The sequence below is a fragment of the Durio zibethinus genome, chromosome 27 (assembly GCF_047325235.1).
Source record: "Durio zibethinus cultivar Kanyao isolate XHJ-2024 chromosome 27, ASM4732523v1, whole genome shotgun sequence".
In the NCBI taxonomy this organism is placed as follows: Eukaryota; Viridiplantae; Streptophyta; class Magnoliopsida; order Malvales; family Malvaceae; genus Durio; species Durio zibethinus.
Window position 1 is genome coordinate 527,249 of NC_143188.1, and position 11,385 is coordinate 538,633.

Genomic DNA, 11,385 nt, shown 5'->3' on the forward strand with positions numbered 1-11,385 from the left:
TTATGCTGCAATACTGAAACCTTTCAAGTTAGTATCTATCACCTGTTTGGAGCTGACTGACGTGTGTAGGAAGGTTCGTTTTCCTCCAAGAACATTCTGACTGGATCAGGCCCGGAAGTTATGATTTTTTTTGGCATCTCATCTCAATGTTGACAAGATTGCCTTTACTAGAAGCATTACAACAAGGAGCATGATAATGAAAGTAGCCGTTCAAATGGTCAAGCCTGTATCTTTAGAACTCAACAGGAAAAGCCCAATCATTTTGTTTAAGGATCAAGAATATAAAGCGTCACAATGAATCAATAGGGCGAGATAAAAATCTTTCACCTGGTTGCCAAGGGGCATGATTTTAAAGAGGATATTAAAACTGGTTGAATGCTACTTGTCATTCTAAGAGTTCTTTTCGAGTAATGTTAGATTTCTTTTTGCAATATGACTTCACTTGTTATCATTTTAATAAAGGTAAGTTAATGCATTTCATTACACTCGACCATTATTCCATGCCCTGTTACCTTTCATAACTTTACATTCTCATTTTTAAATTTCAGATGATGAATATTTAGACAATGATAATAATAATTCTAAGATTTAATTTTGAGAACTCATCCGTATTAATATGAGAAGATGATTTGAGCAAAAAGTAAGTTGTTATCGGAGGTGAAATAGATATGTCTTGAAGATGTGTAATCTTTTATACAGGTTCATGAGCTTTGTTCAATAGATGATGTTTAAGAAAGGTATTCATAATTGAGATAAAAAATGGTCATCTTTCTTTTACCATTTGAAAAACCATTTATTGCTACCTCTTTAAGCCTATCATGATTTTTTTTTTAAGAACCTCAACCAAGAATCACCCTCTACACTGAAGGGCAATTTAAAAAAAAAAACCACAAAAGGTCTCAAAGATGGAAAGAGAAAGAAAAACAAAAGAAAAATAAATGCCACACATGATTTGGGATAAAGTAATGAAAATCCTTTGTGTGAAGAAAAAAAAATAGTGAAACGATGTGGGGGCAAAATGCTAAGTTGTATCAAATGATCCTTTGGTTTTGAACCTTTTTAATACATGTTTTGAGCCTATTATATCTATTTTTTTATGACCCTTCACCTTGTCCTACATTACAACCTTGAAAAGTCCATTTGGATCAAGTGAGAATACTCAACTTGAATGATCATATGTTGAGCGAAGGTATGCTCATGATGAAGCAATGGAATCATGCTACATTGCTTTAAAGTTTGATGTATAAAAAATATCAACAATGGATAAAAAATGAGAAAAAAAAAAGAAAATGATGAAACAAAAAAGAAAAAAAAATATTCAAATTGAAAACTTGAAAGGGTGATTTTGGTTGAAAAAGATCCAGGTCAAATGGCTTACATGAATGGAAGATCAAAGACATCTGAAGATCCTTCAAAGACTAGAGCAAAGTTCGTCAAGTTCAAGATGACTTCAACAGTAAATGGAATGAGTTTTTAAAAAAGAATCCTAGATTAATGTTGAGAATTATCTAAATATTCATCATTTGGACATACCATCCATCCCAATGACATGTATCTAATTTATTTCCTTTCCCATTTGTTTTGTACCAAAATAGATCTTCATTGATTATCTTTACCATAATTCACCTTGTGTTCTCTTATTGTTACACCCCTAGAATTAATTGAGAAAATGCTTGATTGCATTGTATTTGTCAAGATTTGAAATGATAATGAATGAATGAATATGTATTTAAAAGAGTCTTACATTCATTTGAAAAGAAATCTAAAATGATGGTGGTAACAAAATGAAGAAATGGTAGAAACCTAAAAGAGATGATTTAAAAGGATATATGATGTGACCAAATGGAAAATATGATGGGACAAATCTTGAAAAGTGGTATAACCAAGTGATGAGTACAAGGATGAATTGGTCGATATGACTTGCAAGTTATGATTGAATGATGAGAACAATCAATAGATAAAGTTTGTTTTGAAATGGTTAATGCTGAGACACCTATGAGTAATGACCTAGTGATGGTGGATGAAACTTGTTTTGAAATTTTTTAGTGCTGAAAAGTTCATTGAATGATGGTCAAGTGATGATCGATTGATGAAGCTTATTTCAAAGTATTGAGAAACTGAACAAGGGAGAATGTGAGATGGTAGGGCCTTGAGGACCATATTTCACAATTATTTAGGATTTCATGACATTATTGACATTCGCATTACATGCATTATGGTGACATCGTTGCTTGAATAGTACATGCACATAATTTGATAAATTAAACTTTGTTTAAACATGCATGGCACTATGAGAATATAGGTTGTCGCATTTGCATCATTAAGAAGGCATGTGTATATTTGGTCATGACATTCATTCATGCAAATTTTTGAGTCACTTAAAAAACAAATTGTGAATATTTTAATGAAAATTTTTGAGAAGTCAAATGAGAATCTTTAAGGAGTAAAACCCTCCAGTTCGTCGAATGTGAATCTTCGAACAAATGAAAAGTTTTGAACTTTTAGATGTGAATCTCCAAAATACAAAGCTTCAACCTTTTGGATATGAATTTCTAATGTTTTAAATGAGAACCTTTGAATTTAGATGTGAAACTCTAAGTTTATTGCATGTGAGCCTTTGAACTCAAATGAAAAGCTTTAAATTTTTGGATGTGAATTTCCAAAATTCAAATGAAAAGCTTTAGATTTTTGGATATGAATTCCAAGTTTGCCAAATGAGAACCTTTGAAAAGCTTTGAACTTTTGGATGTAAGCCTCCAAAATTCCAATGAGAATCTTTGATGCGAGTCTTGCAAGTTACAAATGCAAATCTTGAGATCTTGCAAATTTGAACGAATTAAAATTTTGAGAATCAAATTTCAATAAATTCTTATAAAGTTGGAAGGTTCTTGCAAATCTGAACCTCTAAATGCTGAACTCAAATTGTGAATTCTTGAGTTCCTATTACAAAATTCCTTCAGTCACGATCTATAACTCCTTTGAACATGACTGTTTAGAGGAGCAATTTACTTTTCAAAGTCATGGTGCCTCTGTTTAGAGGAGCAATTTACTTTTCAAAAGTCGTGGTGCCTCTATTTAGAAGAGCAATTTACTTTCTTAAAGTCGTGGTGCCTCTGTTTAGAGGAGCAATTTACTTACCAAAAGTCGTAGGGCCTCTGTTTAGAGGAGCAATTTACTTTTCAAAGTCATGGTGCCTCTATTTAGAGGAGCAATTTACTTTTCAAAAGTCGTGGTGTCTCTGTTTAGAGGAGCAATTTACTTTTCAAAGTCGTTGAGCCTCTGTTTAGAGGAGCTTTAAAAAAAAAAACAAAACAAAAAACAAAAAAAAAACAAGAAACAAGAAATAAGAAAAAAAAAACAAAAAAAATAAATAATAAATAAATAATAAATAAAAAAAATAAAAAAGTAAGAAAACAAAAAAAAAGTTGAGCTTCTGTTTAGAGGAGCTTTGTTTATGTTTTTCAAAGTCGTTGATTCTCTGCTTAGAGGAGCTTTGATCAATTTTTTTTAAAAAAAAAAGCAAGAAAACAAAAAAAAAAAAAACTGAGTCTCTGTTTAGAGGAGCTTTGTTTATGTTTCTCAAAGTCGTTAAGCCTCTGCTTAGAGGAGCTTTGATCAAAATTTAAAAAAAAAAAAAAAGCAAAACAAAATAGGCAAAAAAAAAATTCAGTTGAGTCTTGAATGGGTGTCTACATCTTTGCATAATTTTTACTTTACAAAAAATGTGCAAAGAGGGGCAGCTGTAGATACCCTGTTTTGTCCAGGATTCTTTGTCAATTGAGACTAATCCAAGCTCAGTTGTAGGGATTTTTATTTTTCATATTTATCATTTTTATTTTTATTTTATGATTTATTTTCTTTTTCTTTCTTTTGATTATCTGATTAATTAAAAAAAAAAGAGGGAAAAAAGCTGAAAGATTGAGATTAAGCTTGGTGATTGTGATGATTGTTATCTAGATGCTAATCTTTAGCATTGGATGACTAATTGGAATTGAATTGAAACTCTATCAGCATGGGTCTATATATCAATAATGAATATACAAGCTAAAGGGGGAAAAAAAAGAAAAAAAGAAAATTTTCTTCTCCATTTCCCATTTCATCGAGCTTCTTTGCCCCAAGGCGCCGACAGCCGTTTCTCTGCCTCAAGACATCGACAACCGCTTCTCTTTTTGCCCAGTGACCACATCTGGCATTGGTGCTGTCGCACTTCTCTTTTTTTTTGTGGGTCTCTATTCCTTCTAGTGTCACTTTCTTTCACTATGAGTGACAGCCATGTACAGAGAGGAATCAGAAGGAGAAAAACTTGACAGTAGGTAAGGGGACGTGAGGCTGCTGGCATAAAAAAAAACTGAAAAGAAGACTGGGCAGCAGGAATAGAGAGAATACAGCTGCAGTTTTGGTTCACCTTTGTGCTGGAGACCAACAACATTTAGCAGAGGCCTAGGAACTAGGAGCGATGAGTCCTTTGGTGGACTTGGCACAAAATGATACAGACAGGGGTAAGCGAAAGGTTGTTCAGTTGCTTGAGCGCATGAGCAGGTCTGTTGAGCAACAAAAGCTGGCATAGGCGTAAACTGAGCCCAATCATAGTTGTCTCTGTCTCAGACTTAGGAGCCATGGCGACAGTCCATGAAAGAAGGCTTTGCTTCAAAAGAAGAGGTGAAAGATCACCTGTAGAACTTATTTTGAAGAACACGATGGAAAAGGCACTCCACTTTGTTACGTCGAGCAACGTGTATGGCTAAGATGGTGGAATGTGCAACTGATCCTCTTTTGGCTGCTTTTCAGAAGTTGTGTCCAAGGATCTGCAAGCTGTTGAATAATCAAAATTTTATGGCTAAGGCTTCCCTTTTGTCGGTAGTGGCGAGTTTGTCACAGGTGGGAGCAATTGCACCTCAGAGCTTGGAATCCTTGCGGTAAAGCATCCATGAACGCCTTGAAAGCACAGATTGGATGATGCAAAAGGCAGCAACTAATGTCACAGATGCAATTATAGCCTACTCAGTTGTAGCAACAACTGGGTTTGCAACAGCAGCCCAATCAATTACACCAAAATATGTAGCCAAGGATTCACGCATCAAGCTTGGAGTTTTCAACAACAAAGCTTCGTGTTGTTCGAGCAGTTGCTGTCCTTGGAGGTTTTCTTCAAAATTTTCTCTTCACGTGTTCGTGTGGTATAACAATTTCACTATATGCTTTTTACAGTTATGTAGAGGATTGTGCTGTGGGTTTACTGTTTGCTTTACTTCAGTTCTAAGTGGCAGTTCTGGTGTCCTTCAAGAAGTACTATCCACGACTAAATCATTGACTAAGGAGCTCTATCAGTTAACATCCATAGCATTTTTGCTTGCTTGTTGCTTGGTGATGAGCTGGGTTCATTTGTTACTGGAATAATGATATCAACCTCTGATCTGAATCAGCATACACTTGAACAAGTTGAGCAAATTCGCAATTGCTTTGTTGCTCTTTTCCTGGCCAGTATTGGGGATGTTGATTCATGTGTAATATTAGTGATTGTTATTAGAACAATGGTAGTTGTTGCAGTTGTTAAGGGATTTAGATACAGCAACAAAACTTCACTTCTTGTTAGGATGCCTTGGCCCATTTGGGGATGCAACTTTGTTTTCTGGTTTGCATCGCTACTATAACATGAGGTTTCTTTGGATGTCCTCCTGTAAACTAACTCACCAAGGTTGCCAGGAGACTGTCCATGTGACGCCTCGCCTAGTGGTTGAAGTGACTAGGTTTGCTATTGAGAAGGAGATGGTTGACTTTGTTGAAACATCATACATATATCGGTGTCTTAAAGGGCCAAGAATCGATGCACTTAATTCCATCACCATCTCGTAAGCAAAGGTGGTGTAAGAAGCTGTTCATTTGTTCTCGTGTTGGATACCAAGTAAGTTTAAACTGTTTCACAGGAAATTTTGATTTGTCGAGTATCTTTTAAATAACCCTTGACGATAAAAAGATTTTAAAAAAAAAATATTTTTGAGAAAAAGATGAAAGTATCAACTTTTTTAAAAAATAAATTTTTAAAAAAGTTTTTCTGAGGAAAAGTTGAAAGTATCAATTTTTCTTAAAAATAAATTTTCAAAAAAAAAAATTTTTGAAGAAAAGTTGAAAGTATCAATTTTTCTCGAAAATCAAAGTTTTCAAAAAATATTTTTGGGAAAAAGTTGAAAGTATCAATTTTCCTTAAAAATAAATTAAAAAAAAAAAGTTTTTGAGAAAAAGTTAAAAGTATCAATTTTTCCTAAAAATAAATTTTCAAAAAAGGTTTTTTTGAGGAAAAGTTGAAAGTATCAATTTTTCCTGAAATTAAAGTTTCAAAAGATATTTTGTGAAAAACTTGAAAGTATCAATTTTACTCGAGATTAAAATTTCAAAAAAAAATATTTTGGGGAAAAGTTGAAAGTATCAATTTTTCCTGCACAAGAACAATCATTCTTTTCTTCTTTTTTTTTATTTTTTATTTGTTTATGTTAAATAATCCGACAATGGAGCCTCTGTAAGTGAAATAGTAGTTTTCTTACATACTCTTGAGGTGAGGGGATTTTCTTAATTTTCTGCTAAAAGTATTAAAGTCAATTGAGAATAATTTTCAATAATTAATTACTTGGTAAAATTTTAAGGCTCATTAGATAACACAAATTTAAGCTGATACCATCTTTTGATGGGCGTTGTGAGGGTGTTATAACCTTCCTCACACGTAACCGAACTCCCGAACCCTGTTCTAGTTAATATACTTGAACCTATTCTTTTAGGGACCCTTAAACTAAGGTGTTCCCTGAAAGAACAGATTCTTTAGGTGGCCAATCGCACCTAGATAAAAAAGATTGGTGGCGACTCCTAAAAGTCAATTTCTAGCGATAGATCCCAGGATCTAGACGTTAAGACAGATATTTTAAAACTAAAAAAAAATTATTAAGATGAATAATAAAATTTGTATTAATTATTGTTGTAATATTGTTATTTGTTAATAATAAAGAAATAACAAAATATTATTTATTAAAATTATATATGACATATATGTAGTTGAATATTTATTTTAATGTTATTATTTATAAAAATAGATGAAAACAAGTATAAAATATATAATTTGTAATATTTTTATTTGTTATATAAATAAAATTATTTTTATATTTTTTAGTAGATCTGTTAATCTGCTATTTTTCATTTTTTTATAATTTTTATAATTTTTCAATATAATATCTCATGAGGTCGATAAATTATGACCTTATTATAGACAAATCCAAAGGAGCAACCTCATCCTCCTTGGATGAGATTTTATTTTGGGTTAAAGATAAAAATGGCTTATGAACTTTATATTTTTTGTTAGTTTGATGCCTAAATAAATAAAACCATCATATTCATATGTAAACTTTCATTCCATTATTATGTTGATATTTTATACTAATGCCATTAATCAACTTTGTTGATGTGATATGAATATCAAATAAAATACTGACATGTGTAAAAAAATTCAATCAACGCTACATCATCAATACCATATCATCATTAAAAAAATTTTAAATAATTTTAAACAATTTTTAAAAACTTTTAAAATTTATAAAAAAATTATAAAAAAAATTCTTTAAAAAATCTAAAAAATTTATGTAAAATTTTCACATTTCTTCATGCTTTTGATTCCATTTGGGTACAAGACCAGTTTCCTGTGAGCACAGAAAATATATAATAGGCTAAGTTAAGTTAGTGAAGTTCCCATATAAAAAACAACAGGTGATAATGATAACATTACCTGATAAAAAAATAGTAGTATATATAAAGAAATTAATAATACCATTTGTATCTACCAGATTCATATTTTTTGTATGCCATTCTTTGTAAGTAACGAAAATGACTGTATCTTTGGTATGCAATGGCTGGGTTAGTATGTTGCTTTGCAACTTCCGCAATGAATAGTCTCATTACCATTTGTAACGAGCTACAAAAATAAGGTTATAAGGGCATAAATAGGATGCAGCAGAAATTAACAAAACACTGAACCAGGCATTGCTTGCATAAAATCATAAATAGGTTACTGGAGCCTGGATTAGCCATGGAGACAAGTCTTTGGGTACAAATTCCAAACGTAAAAAATCTTTTGAGGATTGAGCTCTTATCCTTTGCTTAGAGAGGATTTGTTGTGATAAATCAACAAAAATCCATTCTACCTGCTGAATGAACATCAAGTAATTAAGGTTTTCAAATTGAAAGAAGCATTTTTCAAGCAATAGGCTTTTAAGAATCTACCATGGAGATACCTTTCCCTCGCACGCTGTACAATCCATTGAAATGATTATGGAGATATGTATATGAGGTATTATTTGTTTTAATTCAAAATTATCACAGTTTTATTTCACAAAAAACATATTACAAATTAAGGTTTAAGTTTTCACTTATATATTAAGCCTCAATTTGTGTATTATAACAAATTTTTAAAACATTCTGATATGAGATTAGAGTGTCACAAACTTCTTATGTTAAATCTTGATATTTTCATCAAGTTCAACACAAAAATACATATAAGCACATAACCATACACATAGAATCACAAAATTAAGATCACATCAGACTTAAGAATTTTAAAGGTGATTTCAATTATGTAACACTTAACTCTATCGAGATTTTAGAAGTGGCTCTCATAGTGTAGTACTTAACTTCCGTTCCACTAATAATCACTTTTATAATACTTTTAGAGATTCGCACCTAACCTATAAGATATTATTCATTTTAATATAAAAATCTTATAATTTTGTTCCATTAAAGACATCACAAATTTAGATTTAAACCTTAATTTATATGTCATAATAAATTTTTAAAATATCTAGATGTTAAATTGAGGTTTTGCAACGAAAATAAAACAGAACGCTTGTTGAAAATTCTTCCATGGCTAATGATCACATTTTTACAATTGTAACAGTGGATCTCATTTTATTACTTTTATTTATCTTTCTAGGAGGGTCATTACAAACAAGGGTCAGCCCTGTTGGCCTCTACCAATCACCCACCAGACTAGGGTGGGGGTCGTAACCGTTGGACTGTTGCCATGGTCTAAAAGTGCTGATATTGTTGAGTACTGATACATCCCTAGGAGGGTCTTCCATGGCTAGTGGCTATATGAACTGTTGAAGTACTAGAATAGATCATCGCACCCGTCTAAAGTAGAATCTCCCAGAGCCTTGTCCATGGTCTAAACTTTAAGGCTACCACAAAGTAGGAAAAGAATAATTGAGATTCTTGAGCTCCATGAGCTCTCCAACGTGCGCCCACTTGGGTAACTGGAGTTATTAACATGGCTATCCTTTCAGTACAAAGAAGTGACAGAATCAATTAACGTTGAGAACTGTGGCTCAATTAACGTTGAGAACTGGTGTTCAACCATTTAAGTCTAAGTTTCCATTTTGCAGGAAACTTTTGCATCCATGGGGGTAAATGACATACATACTATAATTTGAACGTTGAGCATAGCATGATGTTCATTGCTCAAATTCAGTTCTAACAATAAAAAACTTGACATCCAAATTCGGATCAAAACAGGGTTAAACCATCATTAAGCTCAGTAGTAAACATAGAATCAACCACCCATACAAACATAAGCAGAAAAGTAGCACTCAAACCCATAAAATTCAGGGAGACAATCGAAAACAACTACGCAATTGCAACTTTTCTGTTTCTGACATGAAGAAACAAAGCACATAACATAACAGAAAAGCTTACATCCTCACTGTCCGGGACTCGCAGCCAGGCTCAGTATGTTTTCTTGGTTAAATTTCTGGATCAATAAAATGAGTTAAAAAGGATCCCATAACTGATTCTACATTGCAGACTAGTACAGTCTACTGGTTTGCTGCTACAATGCACAAATGAATCACAGTTTTTAGCTATGAAGAAGACAACACTGGCCCCGCGGCTGGAGATTTTGACCTTGAGTGGCCCAGGGCAATTAGCTTCTCTACCAACTTCTTTTCAGCATTTGCCTGAAAAAAATCCAGAAGAAAATGGGGAACAAAATGATGATATGAACACAAAGATCAATATATTATGTTAAATTTGTCAATAGACTAGTGAAATGAATTGAAAGGATATGCATTGGCAACAAGAGAAAGAGGGAATAAAAAAAGTAAAACCTCAAGCATGGGGCTATTCTTTGGGATATTGCAAGCCACAATTACATTAAGACCAGTCTTAAGCACTGCAAAACAATCAATTTACTTTGAATTAAACCCCACAAAATATATATAGTAATAACATGTTGGTAAAATTAAAGAAAATGACCCAATCGTCGAGCAATTCCAGAGCCAGTGTTATCTGAAGCACCCCCAAGTATGGAAGTCACGCTCACCGTATTACTCTGTTGATAGCCAAAAATCTTGTTTTAGTTTTCGGCAACAAATCATAATGATAATTAAAAGTAATGAATTGAAGAAAAATAAAACTTACAGGTCGTGTGTGAGCAGCGGCATACAAGTTTCCGAGTTTTGCAGAGTTACAGCCAATCCATGCGTATATCTATCAAATAAATAATTACTTGTAATCCCAAACTCATTAGTAGAAAAATAAAGAGGATAACATACCTGTTTAGGGAGGCGAATGATCTGAAAGTGGAGGGTCACGTCATCCACGAGCTCTGTGAAGCTCGTCACTTGCACGCCGCCGCCGCCGATGTCGTCTTGCCCCACCGAATCAAAGCCTGCCGCTTCAAATTCCGATGCTTTACAAGAAGAAGAAGACATCTTTCTTCCTTCACGTTTCCGTATACAGATTTATCTCTCACTCACCCAGTCCAACTCTCAAAATTTTTTGGTTTTTCTACGTCTTGGCTGTTTTGCTTCGTTCCTTCTTCAGTCGATGATACCCAAAGACTCCAGCTTTTTTCATTTTTGCCCCTTTCAACTGACGATTGGGCCTGGCAAGCGGATACCCAAAGCTCAAAGCCCTTTTTTACTACTCTGCATTATTGGACTATAAAGGTTCAAAAGCTGAAGCCTAGTTATTAGTCAAAAAAAAAAAAAAAGGTGGGGTTTCAAGCCGAATTAAGGGGCCTTATTATTATTATTTATAGTTAGTTACAAGATCTCGGTCGTTTTCTCACGTTTTATTCTGTCTTCCTATGATTTTGGCCGACGTCCATATGTAGCATGTTCCTAACATGACTTATGACTGTGAGTTGGTTTAAGACTATTCAATGAATGAGCTCTAAGTTCTAATCGACAAAAAGAAAATCAGGTGGATTAAAAACAAATACACGTGTTCGAAATACATTGAACTTGATGTTGATGATAAACATGCCAAATCCCAACAAAGCTCCAGGGTGTTCAGCCATAAATCAAACTGCCAACACTTCAAATCCAAATCCAAGTACGATTTTCAACATCAACT

At 33.2% G+C, this 11,385-nt stretch overlaps 1 protein-coding gene across 1 annotated transcript; it reads right to left on the reverse strand.

Annotated features, from left to right (window-relative positions):
- Nucleotides 1–9,528: 9,528 nt before the first annotated feature.
- LOC111279661 (uncharacterized) lies at nt 9,529–10,913 on the reverse strand. The gene is made up of 5 exons (XM_022866638.2): nt 10,581–10,913; nt 10,447–10,515; nt 10,282–10,357; nt 10,134–10,198; nt 9,529–9,983 (listed from the first exon to the last, which is right to left on the reverse strand). The coding sequence occupies exons 1-5, from the start codon at nt 10,737–10,739 to the stop codon at nt 9,888–9,890; spliced, it is 465 nt and encodes a 154-aa protein (XP_022722373.2). The 5' UTR covers nt 10,740–10,913; the 3' UTR covers nt 9,529–9,887.
- Between the last annotated feature and the right edge of the window lie 472 nt (nt 10,914–11,385).